Source organism: Channa argus, chromosome 1 (assembly GCF_033026475.1).
Source record: "Channa argus isolate prfri chromosome 1, Channa argus male v1.0, whole genome shotgun sequence".
In the NCBI taxonomy this organism is placed as follows: domain Eukaryota; kingdom Metazoa; phylum Chordata; class Actinopteri; order Anabantiformes; family Channidae; genus Channa; species Channa argus.
This window is the reverse complement of record NC_090197.1, coordinates 34,088,398-34,108,308: the sequence shown is the minus strand read 5'-3', so window position 1 is coordinate 34,108,308 and position 19,911 is coordinate 34,088,398. Positions and strand designations below refer to the sequence as shown.

The 19,911-nt window shown below is 37.9% G+C and overlaps 3 protein-coding genes across 8 annotated transcripts in view; 1 reads left to right on the top strand and 2 right to left on the bottom strand.

Annotated features, from left to right (window-relative positions):
- Window positions 1-379: 379 nt before the first annotated feature.
- On the bottom strand, window positions 380-6,762 carry mtrf1l (mitochondrial translational release factor 1-like). Of its 4 annotated transcripts, none has more exons than XM_067514467.1 (8): window positions 5,809-6,762; window positions 5,380-5,459; window positions 5,134-5,190; window positions 4,659-4,728; window positions 3,990-4,153; window positions 3,525-3,642; window positions 1,462-1,598; window positions 380-1,331 (listed from the first exon to the last, which is right to left on the bottom strand). In XM_067514467.1, exons 1-8 carry the CDS (start codon window positions 6,221-6,223, stop codon window positions 1,119-1,121), a joined length of 1,254 nt encoding a protein of 417 aa, XP_067370568.1. In that variant the 5' UTR covers window positions 6,224-6,762; the 3' UTR covers window positions 380-1,118. The 4 variants fall into 4 exon arrangements, with proteins under 4 accessions (XP_067370568.1, XP_067370558.1, XP_067370539.1 ...); XM_067514457.1 differs by having other exon boundaries at window positions 4,650-4,728; window positions 5,809-6,759; XM_067514438.1 differs by having other exon boundaries at window positions 4,650-4,728; window positions 5,086-5,190; window positions 5,809-6,757.
- A 1,144-nt stretch (window positions 6,763-7,906) lies between these two features.
- Window positions 7,907-12,472, top strand: fbxo5 (F-box protein 5). Of its 3 annotated transcripts, none has more exons than XM_067514427.1 (6): window positions 7,907-8,054; window positions 8,727-9,366; window positions 9,613-9,672; window positions 10,123-10,213; window positions 11,093-11,320; window positions 11,760-12,472. In XM_067514427.1, the coding sequence occupies exons 2-6, from the start codon at window positions 8,777-8,779 to the stop codon at window positions 12,006-12,008; spliced, it is 1,218 nt and encodes a 405-aa protein (XP_067370528.1). In that variant the 5' UTR covers window positions 7,907-8,054; window positions 8,727-8,776; the 3' UTR covers window positions 12,009-12,472. The 3 variants fall into 3 exon arrangements, with proteins under 3 accessions (XP_067370528.1, XP_067370515.1, XP_067370521.1); XM_067514414.1 differs by having other exon boundaries at window positions 9,502-9,672; XM_067514420.1 differs by having other exon boundaries at window positions 7,947-8,049; window positions 9,502-9,672.
- pank1a (pantothenate kinase 1a) overlaps window positions 10,555-19,911 on the bottom strand; it is a 283,668-nt gene continuing 274,311 nt past the window's right edge. The window contains exon 9 of the transcript XR_010915076.1: window positions 10,555-10,570. The gene's annotated coding sequence lies outside the window, so the exon portion shown is untranslated. The remainder of the gene's footprint in view (window positions 10,571-19,911) is intronic.

Sequence of the window (19,911 nt, the reverse complement as noted above, 5' to 3'; positions counted from 1 at the left end):
CAGCAAACAACACATTAAACATTATTTCTTAAATTAACAAGTTAAAAATTTCCGCCCCTTACAGCGTACTCACTTCCTTCGGTACCATTTGCCACCTCTTTTAACATATGGGTAGCAATATTCTGCTTTTGGGCTGTGAGGCAGCCAGCTGCACAGGAAACCACACAGATAGTGAAGAATAGATTCCACTCAGCAAATTCTGCATGCAAATGGCATGCAAGCAGTCAAGGAAGTGAAACAAAAAGAGCATCTGGCTTCAACAGCAGGACAATAATCTAAAGCTTTACTAGAGATAGACCAATAAATAGGCTGAGATGTTTTATTAGCATTAACTTAACTCAAGTATGTATTTGGGTGAAATGTATGGAAAATATAAAAAGTTCTTGCTACAGTGATATATCATGAAAGTAGGGCATTTAAATAGAAGCATGCATAGTAATTTCTTCATCTCAAACAGTTTGTTCAAGCAAAAGCTAACAACAGTGGTGGCTTTGTGTCAAATGTCAGTGTCTCAATAACTTGTCAATTGTCTGGGTGTCATCTTGGTCTCATGATGTCAAAATGTGAACAGCATGATGTGGAGGACTGTTTAAGGACAAACTTTCAATGAACCAGAACATTTCGCGGTCGATTCATGGATCAGAGACTTGTTGTGAATTTTGCAGTTATTCGCCTTGTTAGAGAACAGCATGTTATGCAATAAGACTGAAGCACTGAATTGTTAGACATGTGTGTTTTAAAGTTTAGAGAAGGACAAATTAAGTTCATCTACAAAGGTTATGGTCATTTTAGGTGTATTCTGAAATTTCCAACCCAAAATATCCCTAACTTTTTGCGAGTAGTCGCAGTATCTGCTTTTATGCCTTGTATGTAACACTTTATGACTGGTCAATGGAGTGACTGAAGTTTTATTAGACAGGTTGTTGACATCGATTCAGCAATTATGTGCATAAAGTTGTGTGACATATGTAATAAAAAACATGTTTTTAACTTGTGAAGTAGACTTCAGAAAGTCACAGTTTTTTCATTCTCCTTGCAGGATTTAAAGCAGAGTATAGCCCAGTTATAGTGCTCTGCTAAAGTTTGTCTGTAGCAAAATATTTTAAATCTATCCAAAATTATGAATGCTCCTGGTTGTTTTCTCCTAGCAGTTCCATTAGAGTCTCTTGGTTGGAAAACTCCTCTAGCAAGGAATTCATCTCATCCAGCAGATCCTCTCCCAGCAGAAAGCTCTTCACGTCATGCACCGTCTTGCCAATGCGATGGTCTGTTATACGGTCCTGGGCGTAGTTATACGTTCGAATCTTCTCCGATCTTGCTTTAGAGCCAATCTGGACATGGGGTTAGGAAAAAGTGATTAAAATATTGATCACATGACATGTGGAGCTTTTTATATATTTTACTGGTTTGGCTTATTATAAAATTATATAAAATTTTATTTCAGAAAGAAACTGTGTCCACCTGCACTTTACGCTGGTTGTAGCGTTTGCTCGTTTCGTCCTCCAGCTTCATGCTATACAGTTTCGCTCTCAGAGCCTTCATGGCTTTTTCCCTGTTCTTCAGCTGAGACCGTTCCTGCTGGCACTCAGCAACCACACCTAGCATACACACACAAATCTTGCGGTTTGGAAAAAAAAAATAAAATAAAAAAAAATATATATATATATATATATATATATATATATATATATATATATATATATATATATATATATATATATAATGAAGTACTGTACCAATGAACTACTTAAGTATTACTTTACTTAGCATTTCCATTTCATCTTACTTTATACTTCTATTACATTATATTATGTAGTGTATATATTTGAATATTTTTCAAAAACGTTTTGACAACTTTAGTTACTAGTTGCTAGTTACTTTGCTAATGGCAACTTTAATGCAAAGTATAATCAACTTATATTATTATAGATTAACCACCTGGCAGTGAATGAAACAGTACCATAATGTGGTAATAATAAATTGTCCACTGAAGTAAAAGTAAGTAAAATTACTGCTACTATTGCATATACTGTATATTATAGAACTATTCTTGTGTGACCCTCTCATTTCTTCTCGAAACAGCCCTGAAAGCATTTTCTCTATTTTTCTTACATCCTTGAGTGTGAGCAAATGGTCCCACATGAATGGAGCTGTGAAGATGATTCTACACACTGATTAAGCTTCCTTCTTTTTCCTTTCGGCTTATCCCGCAAGTTCAGTGTCACCACAGTGGCTAATTAGTCCACATGTTGTTTTGGCACAGTTTTTACGCAAGATGCGTTCCTTCCTGGGGCAACCCTCCCCAATTTCTACCGGGCTTGGGACTGGCACTACACGGCTGCTCTGGTGATGGACAAGCTGACGGATAAGGTTAGACAGGAATCTCTGTGGACTATGATATTTACAGATGACATTTTGATTTATAGTGAGAACAGGGAGCAGGTGGAGGAAAATCTATAAATGTGGAGGTCTGCTCTGGAAAGCAGAGGAATGAAGCTTAGCCGCAGTAAGACAGAATACATGTGTGTGAATGAAAGGGACCCAGGTGGAACGGTGAGGTTAAAGGGAGCAGAGGTGAAGAAGGTGCAGGACTTTAAGTACTTAGGGTCAACGGTTCAGAGGATGTGGAAAAGAGGTGAAGAGGCGAGTGCAAGCAGGCTGGAACGGGTGGAGAAGTGTCAGGAGTGTTGTGTGATAAAAGACTATCAGCGAGAATGAAACGAAAGGTGTTCAAGATGGTGGAGAGTCCAGTGACATTGTCCAGCTTGAAGACAGTGGCACTGAAGAAAAGACAGAAGACAGAGCTGGAGGTAGCAGAGCTTAAGATGTTAAGGTTCTCTTTGTGAATGACGAGGATGGACAGGATCAGGAATGAGGACATCAGAGGGACAGCTCATGTTAGATGTTTTGGAGATAAAGTCAGAGAGGCCAGATTGAGGTAGTTTGGACAGAGGACAGGGTTAGATGGAGGCACATGATTCGCTGTGGCGACCCCTGAAAGGGAACAGCCAATGGGCAAAGAAGTAGATATTTCTAGATCAAACTACTCATCTAATAATAATTTTATAAATTAAGGTTAATTAACAATTAAATAAAATTTTAGTTGGAGCCTTAGAACATTATGTGATATTATAGTGGATTTGTTGGTTTTAGGCAAAAGTGTAAGGACTTTGTGTATCTATTTTCTAAATTTTTAAAATATTATTTGTGGTAGTTATTTTTAAAACCTAAATGCTCAGCCAATATCATGGCTGGAGGAAGAAGATGCATTTCCAAAGTTCAATAATTTAGAACTACAAAAGCTTGGCCTGTGGCCTGTGTAAAGTAGAAATAAACCGTTCATCCATAGAATCACTCCCTTTGTGCATCAGTGAGCCATGACCCTGTTGCCATGACCCGGCTCACCAGTTTTCTTTCTTTCTCCCACTTTTCGTAGGTCCTGACCACTTTAGGCCAAGAAAATCCGACAAGAGCTGCAGCTTTGGGGTTGCTCATTGGTCTATTACCATCAAACATGTTTTTACCTGTAGGGAGATGGACTATTCTGACTGCACTGTCTGTGGTGTTGACATGCTGGCCTCCAGCTCCACTTGCCCTCTTAGTATCTATTCTCAGATCCTTCGGGTTTATTGTGAAAGAGATCTGACAAAAACACACAAACACAAATTACTTACATCTAAATTAAATGCATTGAATAGAAACTGTTAGAATAGCAACTATATTTACCCGCATCGTAAATTTGTGGTGAAAGCCAATGAGAAATAGAGACCCCCCCCCCCAAAAAAAAAAAAAAAAAAAAAATTATAAAGCAAAAGTATGCACAATAACTGCATTATCTTCCTGAAGTGAAATGCCAGTAAAAGGGGTCCAGTTTTACTGGAGCGCAATAATGATTTGTGTGGGAAAACTGGGTTGTTTCATCAGCAAGAAGGAAGCAGCACATATGAACGTGATCTGTGTTTAGATCTGTTTATGTTGTGAAATCCTACCTCGGTGGGTTGTGGCAGCACAGCCACAGTCATGGTGCTAGTGTGCATTCTGCCTTGTTTTTCAGTCTTGGGAACCCTCTGAACTCGATGGACTCCAGCTTCATACTTCATCCTCTTGTAGCTCTGTGGGCCGCTGATGCTGGCTGAGGCATGACGTAGTCCGCCTGGTCGTGAAATGTAGATTATTATGTCAAAAAGGACGTCGGTTTTCACTTTCATGATTTGGTAAATCTTTTTGTTTGTGTTACAGATTATGAGTTATTTCTAAAACAAACCCTTTCCAATCTTTCAGTCTGCAGGCAAACCCCAGTGGCCACTCTGCACTACGTTGACATCTGTGGTTTAAAAGGGCTCTGCTTGTGTTTGTCATAATGTCAAAAAGTAAAACAGCAGGATTTGCTGCTTTTTCCCTTTTTAACTCAATACTGTGTCATATATTCTGTGGATTGGATTGCAATGTGCATTTTTCATAGTTTTCTTTTGTTTTACAGACCAAGCTTACAAAACTAATCGCGAGTATATGAGCTGTTTCGATGACAGAAATGGTTAGTTCACCACCACCATCCTCTAAATGAAACAGCACATAACTTCAAACTAAATAGTCACTGTGATTCTCAGTCTGTAATATGACTATAATCACAGTTGTATGTGTCCACTAACCTAACTCACTGGTCATGTGCTCCAGGATGTCAAAAGACCAACCATGGAGTTGAGCGAAGCTCTGGTACATGTCAAACACCTTCATAGGAGAGAAGACCGCATAAGTCATCAGGTAAATACAGTTTCTCTGGCTTATAAACACGCTGTCCTCATCACTTCTTTAATTGTCCTTTTTTCTCCAACTGTTTATACTGTTGTACTTATATACAATCAAATGGTGTTTCTGTAGGTGGGGCATTCCCAAGACTAGCTTTCTGGCTCACTGCTCGCACCAATTTACATTGATCCTTATGTGTATAACTTAGAAAGTCTATTTCTTGTTCTCTCTGCTCTCTTTCTCAATAATTATGCTATCACTTTCTTTATCCTATACAGAATGTTAAAAGGGCTGTTACCTCAAAACCAGTTTAAACATAATAAGTAACTACTTAAAGACCTCAGCTGTGAACAACATTGCCTCCTGCCCCCCGATGCCGGCTGTCACCTCCAGGACAAGGTCACTCAGATCTGCCTCCTCTTCAGGGATCAGCAGATCAAGGATCTAATGAGTTAAAAGGTTTGGATTTGACAAAGAAACAGCATTTCATCAATTTGAAACATTTCCATTTGCTTGTGGTTTTAACATTAGTTCTAGTGATAATGTGCCTTTACATAAAGCTTTTTTATATTCTGTTACTGTATCATGCAGCAGCTTATCTTAATACTAGAAAATAAAATGTCACTGTTCTACCTTTTGTCTGAGATCATGAATTTCTTGCAAACAGCCTTCTCTCTCCAGCTCCGCCAGTTCTCGCAGAGCAGGGTCTTCATCTGTGAGGAAAAACAAAAGCAGTCAGTAAACTGGGACTGCCTCATTGATAAGTTGATAAGTTTTTTTATTTTGATAACTGAAAAATCATTGCAGCAATTTCCAACATAACATGTTGCAATAAAGATTTGCATATACAGTCATAGAGGATTCAACCTATAATAAAAATAATCTGCAAATTTATCAATATTTACCTGCAACTACACTAATGTTTGAATCTAGTTTGCCCCATCCTTCACGGACGAAAATTGTCTATTGTTGCATAATAAATTTTACTTTCATAATCAGAGACATCCCACAAAATCCCATAATTCTTTAATTGTGCTGGTGTGGCAGTAGCAGAAGTGTTACCTTTCAGGAGCTTCTCGGTCTCAGTGATCTCTTTGACTTTGGTATCCAGCTCTTGGATGGCCTGGATGAGAGGTGTGAGGAGGGACACTTTCATCCTCTTGCTCCTCAGTGTGTCCTGACTGCACTGCTCCTCTATTGTACTGCTGTTGACTTCTCTCAAACATTGACTGTACTCTGCCTCCATCTTTTTTAGATATTCCTGGAAGGACCTCCGGGCAAAAAGCTCCTCTACCGAAAGTAACCTGGCCACCATCAGTGGTGTTGATGTGTAAATTGTTCTCGCAGTTCTGCCGATGTGACTATAGATGCGGTTAGTCTGGTTGATGATGTTTGGGGATGTTTGAAAACAACACATGAAACTGAAGACCGACTCCTTGCCCCTTGGAAGAAGGTTTACAGCTCGTCTGTAAGCCATTGTGTGTGCAGATTTGTTTGGAAGAGTCACTCGGTGATATAACAAAAAACCTAAAGTGTGTAGCTTTGATACCTGCTTCCGTTTAGTCCGGCAAGAACATTCGACCAAGCTTTAATAAAATAGTATATGATTTTCCATATCTTTTTAACTGAAATATCTTACGCAAAAATACTATATGAATATATTTTCCGGCATCGCATACCACAATCTCGTTATTCGCCATGCGATAAAGCACGTTGTGCCTATACCGTTAACAACTAATAAGAACTTTCAACAAAGCGAAATTCCCTGATAGCATACGTGAATTGGATCTTCGGGTAAATAATAAACGGTACAATGTCTCCGTCACATTTTTGCTCTTATCTGAAACATCTGTGTGGGTGTAACTAAATTGACTGGGAATGTCTACAAAGTTTCTTACTACTTATTTTACTGTTTGCTTCAAAAGTAATGCTCCTTTCCCACCTTGCAGAAGGGCGCAGACATATTGAATTGCCACGCATGCGCAGCGGGAAAAGATCTTCTTCTGTAGACAAAATAACGGCAGCGCAGTCAGAAGATTCTCTCCCATGACAGTTACAGCCGAATTCCATGTCCTCTCAAACCTCAGCGAGAAGATTCACGAAAAAGACATGTTTAAAAGACGAGGCTGCATATTAAATTAAAGTAAAAATGACGCAATTCTAAATAGCACAAGAGAAATCAACAACTAACCTCATTTAGGTGGAATGTGGGCTTGTTTTTTGTGTTTTTTTTTTTTTTTTACAAATTTCTTTAAAATTTACTACAATTGACAAACCAATTATACAACAGTTAATCGGATTGATGCGGAACTAACTCGCCATTTTGCATTTCAGTTAATAATGTGCTTAACTGGGAATATGTTAAATGCATTCAACAGTAAACCTAAGGCTTTCAGGGGCAAATGCCTGCTCTGTCTGCCATGCCAAATAAAATAACTCTGGATTTGCAGGGCTGGCCCTGTGATGTTATTCAATTAGCATTTTCCACATCAGTATGCAAAGACGTTGACTATCAGGGTTTAAAGCGTGCCTTTTGTCGCCCCCTCTATTCACCCATGTAGACACAAATTCACACTGTCTTTGTTGCTGGTCTTAAATATTTTGTTCCGTTCTTCTTTCAGATGTTCCGTTTTTTCCGCTTATTCACTGTGAGAAAAACCCCAGTCATTTACAAACATTTTCTCTTATCCTGCAATCCGCACCAAAGCCTGTTGAATGAAAGCAAAAAGTTTTAGGTAAAACAAAATAGGAACTGTATCTTAACTACACATCCCCCAACTTCAGTCGGGTTTGGTTTCAATGAAAGCGACTTCACGCATTCCTAGTAGGGGTGTGTGAAGAGAACAGTCCTGCGAATGGCAAATCTTTAGCTCTTCTGTGTAAACAGTGACATTCTAGACATAATTCAGAAAGAGAATTGAAACATCTTCAAGTCTCACACAAAGTTACCTCAGTAACTGTGAGGCTAAATGGCTGCAACTCTCTATGGCTCAACTCTCTAGGTTAAAGCATTACAACTGAATATGCAGAGGCAGATCATCTGTTTCACGTCGGGTGGGAAAAACCAGACTGCCCTGGACGTCATGACGTCAACGGGCTAAAAATCTCTTCTCCTATTTGTTAGTGGTTTAAAGAGACAAACACCCACTTAGCTGCGATTGGCTTGCGCCTTCTGCGCACGGAATTCAAATAAGAAGAGGAAACTGGCGGATTTCTATAGATAGTAATGGTGATAGTGTGGCTGCTCCGCGGGTTAAAAGAGGAACATAAGCTCAGCCTCTGGATAGTGACATTATCAAACGAGTAAGGTAAGAAGGTTTACTTCATATGCCCCAGTATCCGAATGGCTAACATTTATCTGGTTATAATTCGTGCCATTAGCTAGCAGCTAACGTTACATATTGAACGTTTTCAGGTTGGGCAATTACCGGCAAATAGGGAATAAATGTATGCACCGAAGCTAAGTAGTGCTGCATCTCAGAGTAACTTTGCAGAGCTCTATGGTTGCATAATATCAACCGGTAAACAGCGTTAGTTTCATAGTCACAAAAGCAGTCCTACGCGCGAAAATGCATTTCAGTAACGTTAACTCCCATTATTAAACACGAAACATTCCCATGTTAATAAGCACTATCATACAGTCATGCCATCGGAGTTGTTTAAACACTAACGCTAATATTGCCTTTATTGTTTGCCAAAGATTCGCATCAGTGCTACAATTTCCGCCAAATTTGCATCGCGCCAAAAATAAGTATTTCTCTCGCAAAATATTTGGCGGAACACTTTCAAAACTGTATTCAAAGCTTAACCTTACAATCTAATAATAATTTAACTAGTTCTGTGCTATTTCTATTTTCATTTGGCAAATTTAGTCACGGTGTAGTTAGACAAACGTGGCTTGCGCGAAATAAAGCATGATGTTTTAGTCACATGTGGTGTATAAAACCTAACGTAATCTTTGATGTATCTATTTTATTCAGAACTCTACACATTGCACAGTGCGTATGTTCAGCCGTTAAAAAAAGGCATCATGAAATACGCTCGTTACGAAGCTACCAGGCCCAGCAACACAGAGAAGACCTCCGCTGCAGAGTCCAAGATGCTTCACCCTAAAGCTTCCCCAGTGAAAGACCCCATTCCTATCAAATCTCAGTGCCCCCCTGCTTCTGTGACCACAGTGCTTCCCTCTCTCAACAATGACTCTAGAGCAACCCACAATAAGGAAAATAGCGCCAGTAAGAATTTTGAAAGGACTCTAGATGAAAGATTTGAGGACAGTGGGTACATGTCCCTACACAACAGTCAGATTGACGATTGGCATGGTTCTGAGGAGGATGACCACGTGCATGGAAAATCTCAGTTTCTGGCTTATGCTGCACACCAAGAACAGATAATATCCCCGAATAATTCTCCTTCAAAATGTCAAGGAAAACCATATTATGGCCGTCCGGTGTCTTTGGTTGCAGCTTCCACTCCTGTGGATCGTCCTAGGAGGAAAACAGCAGCAAGTTCGTTTTCATCCACACCTTCAGACAATCACAGAAACCCCAATCTACCCATATTGAATTTCCAGAGGGCTGTGTGTGAAGAGCTTGAAAAGGGGTATCGGAGGAATAAGAGGTAGAATCTCATTAAATTTCTGACTAACTTCTACCCATTGACATTCACATTTAATTCCTTGTTTCACTTGTTCAAGATATGGCTATAAAATGTTCATTACTTAACAGCAATGAAACTGTTTTTTCTGTGCACCAGGTATGACTGGAGCATTGTCACAAAATTGGCAGAGGATCATCTTTTGGATCGTGTAATTGGAGGACATATGGGTCTGGAGTATGTTGACATGTTTACATCTCTGCTGTCTAGGAACATGAGAAGCATCCTGACCAACATACTCACCCTGCTGGGAGACTTGGACCTCATAAGGTAAGCTACAGAGGATGTACTCTGTGGAGTGAGAGGGTCACATGTGGGAAGCATGCAAATTCAATTCTGTTTCAAGATTACTGAAGGTCCCTCTCTGGCGACAGATTCTATTTTATATATTTTCAACAAAACAAGTAGAAAAGTCATGATATATTATACATTTCTATTTTAGCCCAAACCTGATACTTTACTGTCTTATTAGCTGTCTAATACTTTAATGTCTTATTAAAAGTTAATTTATAAACCCTATTATACATAGGGACGTTTAATGTCGATGCTTGTCCTTGTCCTAGTTTGTCAGGTTTCTTCCTAGTAACCATTTTTCTTTTATGATTATAACAATGATAATAATAATCTCTTCAGATAGCAATTATGGAAATTAATCCAAAGAAAAATACACACTCTACACTTGACTGTACTCACCATGTGTTCATTTTTCTCACCTTACAGCTGTAAGAAAGTGAGCAGGACGTGGAAAAAGATCATCTGTGAGGACACTTTAGCTCTGAGAAGATGTACAAAAGCTGAGGAGGCACTCTGGGTGAGATAACATGCACAAACCTGCAAGTGTGCTTACATTTTAAAAACAGAAGATGAGTTGTGCAAGAATTTGCCATTTTGATGACTGTGATTGGATTCTTGTCAACACTCTTCCTATCATCACACCACATCTTACCTCCTAGAAATTACCCGAAAGAAACATGTTGGTAGGTACAGGCATGGAGAACAATTGTGCCAATATAAAAAAAAAATTAATAAAATGATTGTAAAAACGATGAAAATTTTAAGAATCAAACAACTGTATTATTCTCAGAGATTACTTTGCCTTGTTATAGCTGCTCTCTCCTTCTAAAAAAGTAAATAACAACACTAGCAAAAAAAGGGAAAAGAAAAAAAGCTTACGTCATCCGTAAGAATAAAGAAAATCTAAAGATGAATAGAAAGAGCTTTATAGTAAACAGTGATATTATGGTGAGCAGTTCAGAGAATAAATAGTTATGGTAGGGAGACATAAGACTGATGATGGTCAAAAGTTGGATTAGAAAATAAGATGCTACAACAGTAATAAAATGTGTAGTCATGATAAATATGACAAGAAAACATGATTTGTTGGATCCAGTCCCCCTCTCCATTACGGGAGGGCACTTAGTTGTGTTGTATTGGCTTAACAGGCTCATCTGTTCAGCCAGCTCATGTAAAAAGAGTCCATATATACATTTTAAATGTTAATTTCAGCACTTCATGGCTTTAAGAACCATATAGAATCTATATGTTAAATAAAATGTATTGTAAAGACACATTAAACAGTAAAGGAAGAGAACGTGAGAAGAATACCAAGCTGAAGTCCAGTGCATGTGCAGTATACTGGGTCAAAAAGCTTTGTAATATTAAATGAGGCTTTTTCATGTTCCTCTTCTAGGAGTCAAGAAGCTCTCAGAGGCAAAAGGGCTGTGGTCTGACACGAGATGCGGCTGTGTCCAGGGTGGTCCTGTCCTGCATGCAGAACCTGGCCTCCTCAAGTACTCAGTCATCATTATCAACATCAACATCGTCCTCTTCTTCTGCGTCCACCCCAGGCTGCAAGGTCCAGAGACGGACCTCTCAGAAGGGTGGTGCACCCATCTCCCGGTTGAGTGAATATGTGCAGGTGAGTATTTGTATGTAAAGTCAGACTGTAGCTAAGAGTCTGACTTTTTTTTTTTCTGTTTTGGTTATTTGGATTTAAAAAACATCTTTATATTTTCCTAAAGTACAAAGGTGATTCAGACGAATGTCCAAAACCTAAATGTATGCAAATTACTAATTGTGAAAAGGAATAAGTGAATTGAATAAAATTCAATGGCTGGAACCATCCAACTTAGCATTTGTGTTTGAACAATTGATTCAGGAGCTGCTGATTAACTTTACTGATTATTCTATGAAGGCATATTAGGGGCACCACACTGAAATTTGCTTAACATTTCCAGTGTTTTTTAAACAACACTGAGAGATAAAGTTTAAGCTGTCATAAAACCACAAATGGTCATTTCATTGTTTAGGTTAAAACTGAAAAAAGTTTACATAATTTTTCTTATTTCTTTTTTCAGGTCGCTAGCAGCCTCAAGCAGCATGAGTCCCTGCGTCAATGCAAGCTTTGCGGCTCACCAGCGACACATCTGGCTAAGGCTCAGAGAGCCACATGCACACGCTCCAGCTGTCTCTTTGACTTCTGCACCCGCTGCCAGGAGGCCTTTCATGGCTCGACCCCATGCAGAACTGTACAACCTCGATCCTCCAAGGCGACCACGATCTTACCAGGGAGTGCTCACAGCAAGAGGAACATCAGGCGCCTTTGACAGATTTTTATTAATGTTACTAATTTACTGCCTTCAACTGTGTGCGTCATCCTTTATTACACTGGCTACCTTTTCAGTAGTTTGAACACTGAGGAACAGTTTTTACATGAGCTCTGCCAGGAAATGGCTCCTGTTATTGTGCAATGGTAATACAACTGATACACGAATCACCATGTTTACCAAATTTATACAACTGAGTGGAGCACTTGTTTAAAATTACTGGGACAATCAGTGTCATCTGGCAAAAACTGTTGTCTGTGATCGACAAACATCTGATGCCAAAAAAGAAAGAAAATGGGCTTTAAAATGTAAACATTATGTTTTAAAATGAAATGATTGTAAATATTTTCTATTTTCACTTTTAAATAGTTATTTTTCTTGTTTGTTTTTTTTAAATAAATGTTGATTATTGTATAAATTTTTGACTGTTTTTGCTGTAAATACGAATTTCATAAAATCTTTAAAAAAATCTGTTTTTGCATCTTCTATCTCAGAGCTTAATGCAGTTTTAACTTTGGCTTAACTGGTGTAATGCTCATAAGAGCCTTGATGATTTTCACTTTTATATATTTACAAACCCCAAGTGACAAATGTAATTTTCTTGAGCAGTGGACAGTTAATTGAGCTGCAAGTTTTTCTGAAACCTGTTTCATAACTGACTTGACTTAAATAATCAATAATATTGCATTTAAAAATAATTGTGGAAAGATGTGATTCTAGATTATATTAACGTAGGACCAGAATTGCCCTTAAAACGCTGACATGTTGGACTGTGAGGCTCCATCAGACTTTGTAAAGTTGTGTATTTGTCTTATGGAGCTGACGCCTGTTAGTACCTGCCACAGTTATTGGCCTAATCTGGATTTTACTCAAGTTTACATAAGTGTATCACTCCCTGAAGTAATGTAAAAAACAAACATGACTTTACAATCATATATTTTAATAATCTAGGTTCATTTCAGTTCAATATTACCCACTGAATTTATAATAAGCTTGTGTTGGTATGCCATTTAATATTTTAAGTTGTCACAGACACTTGTAAACTGAGAAAAGGGACATTTGTGGGAAAATAAATAATCAGCCCTGATTCTGTAATCTAAGCCTGTTGTAACAGCTAGTAAAATGTTTATCGATTACATGGTTTGGACAAGATGTCGTACAGCGCTTTTCCGGAAGGTAGGTGGTAAAACTATCCACTGTAGGCACTTTTTAAAACCAATTCCATAAACTATGAAGCCAAGTGTCGTAGTGGATTAGGATCATACACAGCCTTGCAACCCAAAACTGTATTTTATAACTGATCTATTAGGATTAGTCATTCAACTGACATCAATAAATCAATAAATTACATGTTTTAACAAGTACAAATGCTGTAGGAGATCAATAAAACTGAACTTTCAAAAGCCCATGCTTAATAAACATAGTGTATTAAGAGTTTTTAATGGATAATATTGTACTGTAAGTATAATGTACAATACCTGCTGTGCTAACAATAACAAATTTCCAATTTATAGATGTGTTAATTGTAGGGATCGTCCTCAAACATACTGTTATCCTAGCCCACAGTTCAGAGTTTTGCTTTGTGCCAATGTGTTGTTCCAATTCTTAATGTCAAGGTTTTATTTCCAGCACTGCATCACACCTATTAGTAAAACTATAATCCACAGTCCTCAGTCAGATTATGTGACAATTCAGACTCAGTCCTACATTTTATCACCAGAGGGCACTGTTGTTTTCCCTCTCTCAGGCTCCTCACCTTGTTTCATGTACAGCATATGGAGTGTTTAAATGTTTTTAAAGATGTGAAGATTATTCAGACAGAAGAAAGGTCCAAAAAAAGGATGCGTCGCCTCAAAAATGCATCATCAGTATAGGATCTAGCATTTTTGGACTGCCACTATAAGGTCAAATAAGCACTGTACTTAGCTACTTCCAAAAGTTCTTAAAAGGTAGTAAAAGAAATGTAAACATACAAAGTCACAGGTGTTTCCTTTTACTTGTTGTAAGATGTAATATTAGCTATAGAATGTTTTTGTCGTGCAGGAAATTGTTTAATCCTTTTTGTGGCATTTCAGCTGCCATCATCAAACCTGCAGCAAACACGTGCTGAGAAACTGATTAGCGCAAAGTGAGCAAGTATCAGTTTTAACAAATCTTATATAAATTATTACATCCATGCAGGTAATTATGTGCGGTAACATTAAATTAATTTATAATATTATTTGGAGCTATTTTATTTATTTTATTTATGTGATTTCATCATAAATAACTTTAGACCACAGTGTACTTGTTGTTTTTACATTCCATTCCTTTCACACTTACAAAATATTCTTAGGTTTTATATTAAATATGATGAAACCTGCAGAATCCCAGCTTGGCCTTATTGTTTATTATTATTTATTTTTGTTTTGTTTATTTGTCTTGTGATTCTCCAACTTTACACTAACGCGCGGGAATATATAAGTTCTAGGCAGTTAATTAGCGGCAAATAGAATCTTTATAGCAATTCATGGCACAGAAGATAAAAATGCTTAAGATACTCATAAAGCATTAAAACAGCAACATTTTTCATTTTTCGTATTGTCACTGTTATGTGTTGTAAATGTGCTTTTAATGTGCTCGGGTCTCTCTGATACTCTGATAACCTTTTTTAAAAAAGGTGTTTATTGAATCAGTCAGCACTTGTTCAGAAGAGCCGTGGAGCTGTGAATAGGATCAGTGACATTAAATGGTAACCTCTGACATTTGCAGGACGACCCATTTGTCTCGCCTCTCTCTATGTGAATTGCTGTGTGTGTGTGTGTGTGTGTACTTTGTTGGGATGACGCATGTAAACATCTGTCGACTTTCATTCACATGTCATCCCAATTACATGAAAAGTAATTCTTTTCGGTGGGATGTCCTGTTAGGTGAAAAACCCTCCAGTTCTGGGAAAACACTCAAATTGCAGTATTTAATTGTGGCATGTACTTCAGTCCAAATGTTGGTGTGCTGGAGGACACTGCAACACATTATGTTACCTGGTTTTTATACATTAGGGGGTTAGGGTAATACTTCAAATTTTCCTTAAACATAGCCTCCATTTGTTTCTGCTTTTCAGATCCTGTTCCTTAACAAATTAGGTGATGAAAAGGCAAACAGAGGTAAGAGTCAGGTAGGTCACAAACTAGTAAACAGACTAGAAAAGAAAAGAATTGACTACTAATTACTTACTTACTCAAGGTAGTGTGTATACTAAGAAAGTAATGGAACAATGAACAGTAGATGAGCAGGTGGACAGTTAGCTCATGTGATGGAGGTGGAATGAAAACAGAGGTAAGTGCAGGGAAGTGAAGCACATTTCTTCAGTAGTGTTTATAATAATCTAGTAGTAGTAATTTCTCCAAATGTTCATTTTGTTTACAATTTGTTTTTGTTGTTTATCATTCTTTTTCACTACTAGTTGGTGGGAGGCTGAAAGATAGAGGGATCTATTGTTGAGATGTGCTTGTGTGTGTTCACTTTAATGTGAGAAATTGGTAAAAAAAAAAAAACAATGCCCCCCAGAAGTAACACATCTGTGGTTTAAAGAAGAGCCTTGGATGTGTTGAAAAGCAGAGTGAGAAGAGCTGTACACCTAATAAGTCAGAAAATGTTGTGAAGAGGGAATTAGATGGACTGCTTTGTAAAACGTCAAACCTGCTGATGTCACTGGGATGGCAGATGATTAATCTGTGCTTTGGCCTTTCGCTCCCTCAGTGACTTGGGATCATTTATCTGGCAGATTTATTGATCAGCTGCTGCACAGAGACATATCCCCAACACAATCAGACCTGCTGCTAATTGTAAAAAAGTCATTAGAGGTGACTGCGTTTGTGTGTGTGTGTGTGTGTGTGTGTGTGTGTGAGTGTGTGGTACTAAACATCCAGTGCTGGTGCACCACAGTGGCTAAAACCTCCCATGCTGTTGAGCCTCATAGAGCAATTTGCTCTATGCAACATTGTAATAAATGTTATGTCACAAAATGCAAAACATCCTCTTACATATCATAAGGTAAACAAAATGCATGTTTTATCCCAGTCTCCCTCCTTCTCACCACGTCTTTCTGCCACTATTCTTAGTTTTTAATCATTATAAGGTCACTAGTTTTCTGCATAAATGGCTGATTTTATCCCAAGGACAGAAGAAGTGAGGTGAGCTGTGATTGTGTTTATGTGTTTTTCACGTTGATCATCTTGATGTGCACTGACTTCCACATGTCGATTGGCTGTTTGTCACCACGGTTTAACGGTTAAAAGCTTCCCAAATGAACCTGTCACTCGATCGCCCCTGGGGAAACAAGAAAGAAGCAGGAAGTGAATCAAGTCAGGACTGAGGACTTGAATCTAAAAAAGTATGCCATATAAAGTGCTGCCATATGAGCAAGTTTATAGTGTTTTGGCTGGTAGGAAGTAAGACTGCAGCTCCTGTGCTTTTTACCTTCAATATGATTACTCCTCCAGCTGATTCCAGCCTTATGTATATGTTTAAAGGGCGGAAATGGTTTACATTTTATTTTATTTTCCAATGTTTGTTTTTTTTTTTTTTATAATCCAACATCGTAAACAACAGAACAGTCACTAGATGAACCGAGATAATGCTCTTAAGAGGACAACCTGGATGAGAAATCCATATGATTAGAAAACTAGACTTAAGTTTAAAAAATCCTTCAGAACAGCTACTACTACATATGTACATTTGTACATTCATCATTCAGGACTTACACAATATATAATTTTGTACACAGTGAACAATCTGAAATTTACTCATAACAGCTTTGCTCAGTTATTTTACTTCACTCAGTTATGAGTGATTAGTAATGTCTAAAAATATAAGTACAACAAGTTGATGAGGTGATTTTTGTGTAACACTGTTTACATGGCACATCTACTATTGTATGTGTTTCTTCAGCAGAGATGCTCGAGCCTTTCAGCCTAGGAGGAGCTCAGCTTAAGTGGGAACACAAGATTCAAGATTCAACAACTCTATTGATCCCATAGGAAAATTGTGTCACATTGTTAAATCTGAAATTAGAAAGAAAGGAAAAGAACATCCACCAAACCAAGAAAATAGCAAATACAAACTACTGATCAATAAGTAAGAAAAAAACCCAGCTAGAGGAGTAAAAATAAATGAAATAAAAGTAATAAATGAAATAAAACACACACGTAGCGCTTGGCTTGAAAGGCTGGAGCCCTCTCTTTCTCTGTTTTTACTCGATGTGGTCCATTAAGATCAGCAGTGATGAGAGTTAATAAGTAAAGCCTCCCTACCATGCAGGTAGTAATCGCAAATGTCATGATAAGTGGACACACACAGGTGTGTATACACAATCTCAGTCCTTACACAAAAACACACGTAGTGCCCTGTTTCGAGTTTTTTGTAATGAAAAAACCTAATGTACTCTGGGGCAACCATTTTAACTATTTAACCATTTAACCATTTAACCATTTAACCATTTAAACCATTTAAACCATTTACACACAAGGCCATGCACTAAAACATAAACATAAAAAGATGTCCACATGTTGATTATGTGCAGGCTACTTGTGTTTAAAGTTGTGCACACATCACATAAAAAGTGACTGTCCACATTTTATGCATGAAAAGGAAAGTTTGATGACTTTATTTGCACTTAAGTACATGGAAGTTAACAATGTCAATTCACAGTAACTCCAAACAATTTCTAAGATGTGTCCCCGAACAAAAAGAAACAATTACGAAAACAAGGTATGTTCTTGACCCCATCTTTTTAAAAGCGGGACAAAAGTGACACTTTGTCTAATTATGTGATCGTTTGATGTGGGTCCAGCCCTGCAGAACATTGCTTATGACATTTATGAGTCAAATTTCCGCTGCCATTTTTACACTTGTAAACAAAGTGAGTCACAACGGATGGAGTGAGGAAATATGTTTTACACCAGAATGCAGCCATTTGTAGGAAACCCCGCTCGCATGACCTCTAATTAATTGTGCGGCAATGTTGGAACAGTGCCTGGGGATAGCACAGGTAAACATAAGCATTACTTAACACGGACGTTTATGTGACTAAAATCAGATCTACAGATAATTTTAAAAGTATGAAAAGCAGCAGCTACAAACACACACACACGCACACACACACACACAGACACACACAAACAAATGCAACACTCTTTGCCTGCAGGTAGAGAACTGCAGTAGCTATTCATTTTTTTGCCAGTTGGTGGCATCTTCAACACCTGCTGCTACTTCTTCACATAAATGGTGCAGGTTAGTGTCCATGGAACAGCGGCAGCCCTCTGAGTACGAAAGAAATAGATCAATAAAAGGAAAAATATGCTTCATATACAGTAAAAACGTACAGGGGAGATGGAAATGTTTCCTTTAACTGCATTAGGGCTGACTCAAATAGAAATGTTCAAAAACAGAAAACAATCTAAACTTTGCATTTATGCATATGGGCCCCAGTTCGCTTAAATGGTTTCTTTTAATTCTTGTAAATGCCACAAAACTGGGGATAAACAGAGAAGAAACCACCAATTTGCACCTAAACATCCTTCCTCTGCTCTGTCTGGTGAACATTTCTCCTACAGTGGGAACTATTACAGAGCAGAGCTTTGGATAACTCACAGTTGGAGAAGACTGCTAATGGTGTGAAGCATCGCAACATGACTGAAATCACGGCTACGCTCAAACCTTTAGACGTCACACAACTGGCTTGCAGTCCATTAGCAGCATCCAATGTGGCCAACTTCCAATAAAACTGTGAAAGCTGAATGAGTGTGAACTAAAGGTGTAATATTACATTGATTCTGAAGGGTACACTGTGATTACATCAGTACAATGTACATATTATCACCCAAGCTGTTAAACATGTACTATAAAGAGCAGTACTGTTAAGAGCTTTTCTTAGCTTGTGGTTACTCATGCATGGAGTCAGATAGAAGGACAGTGTAAGTACAAGCAATGTGGTGGAAACCAAAATTAGACTTCTAACCGCTGATTCATATCATATTGTAACAAATCATATTGTATTGCAGCCAAGCCTGTGTTGACGTCCCTAATATGGATATGTACTAGCAAAAACCTTTTCAGGAAGAAGCTGGAAATATTTATTTCCTTTAAAAAGACATATCCATTGGTTCCTGATGAAGACAAAACTTTTTTTTTAATAGCTCAGGAATATGGACCCACTGTTTTTTTTTAAAACATTAAGTCAAACGGGAGAAAGTACTGCATTGGGTTGGTTTGATTACAGATAAATACACATGAATACGCGAATGTATAGACAATATACATGGGACTGACTCAAAATAAACTACAAAATCCTTATGTTATTTTTGCCTTTTAATGGGCTTGTTGATGAAAACAACTGTCAGTTTCCTTTTTTTTTTTTTGCTTACCATCTTTGTTTGATTCAGAACTAACCATAACTTCATATAATTGTTAAGCTGCCTAACTCTAAACATTACCAGATTAAACATTTGTCATTGTATCAAACAGAGAATGTTATTGCATGTGAACACTTGCAGGTGGTTTGAACTTCCCTTCAAAGCCAGCAGGTTTGGCAGTAGCTGGACCATCTCTGGACCTGTCTAAACTGTATGAGAACATTTAGAACTGAAAAAATATTGTCCACTGTCATTTAGTTGCATGTGTTCTGGAGGTTCATTAGAAAGTCTTTCCTATACAGAGACTCCTAGCTGTTAAAAGAAGCAGATGTTTAAGAGATGGACTTTATACAATGGGATTTGGAATAAGAAGATATATGGAACAGGGATTTGGAATAAGAAAATATATGGAACAGAAAACTAGAACACGTACAAAACTGTTTGCAAACTGAGTACAACTGCTGGGTAGGTGTCGCTGTCCATGGTGCTGAAGCTCCAGTTCATCTGTTTTA

Coding starts and splice junctions, on each gene's coding strand:
- fbxo5 (XM_067514414.1), top strand. CDS start 8,777: ATGAAATACGCTCGTTACGAAGCTACCAGGCCCAGCAACACAGAGAAG. Junction 10,214..11,092: donor AAGCTGAGGAGGCACTCTGG/GTGAGATAACAT, acceptor TTCCTCTTCTAG/GAGTCAAGAAGCTCTCAGAG. Junction 11,321..11,759: donor GGTTGAGTGAATATGTGCAG/GTGAGTATTTGT, acceptor TTCTTTTTTCAG/GTCGCTAGCAGCCTCAAGCA.
- mtrf1l (XM_067514438.1), bottom strand. CDS start 6,223: ATGGCTTACAGACGAGCTGTAAACCTTCTTCCAAGGGGCAAGGAGTCG. Junction 4,729..5,085: donor CAATGTTGTTCACAGCTGAG/GTCTTTAAGTAG, acceptor TCTCCTATGAAG/GTGTTTGACATGTACCAGAG. Junction 1,599..3,524: donor AATAGTCCATCTCCCTACAG/GTAAAAACATGT, acceptor TGTGTATGCTAG/GTGTGGTTGCTGAGTGCCAG.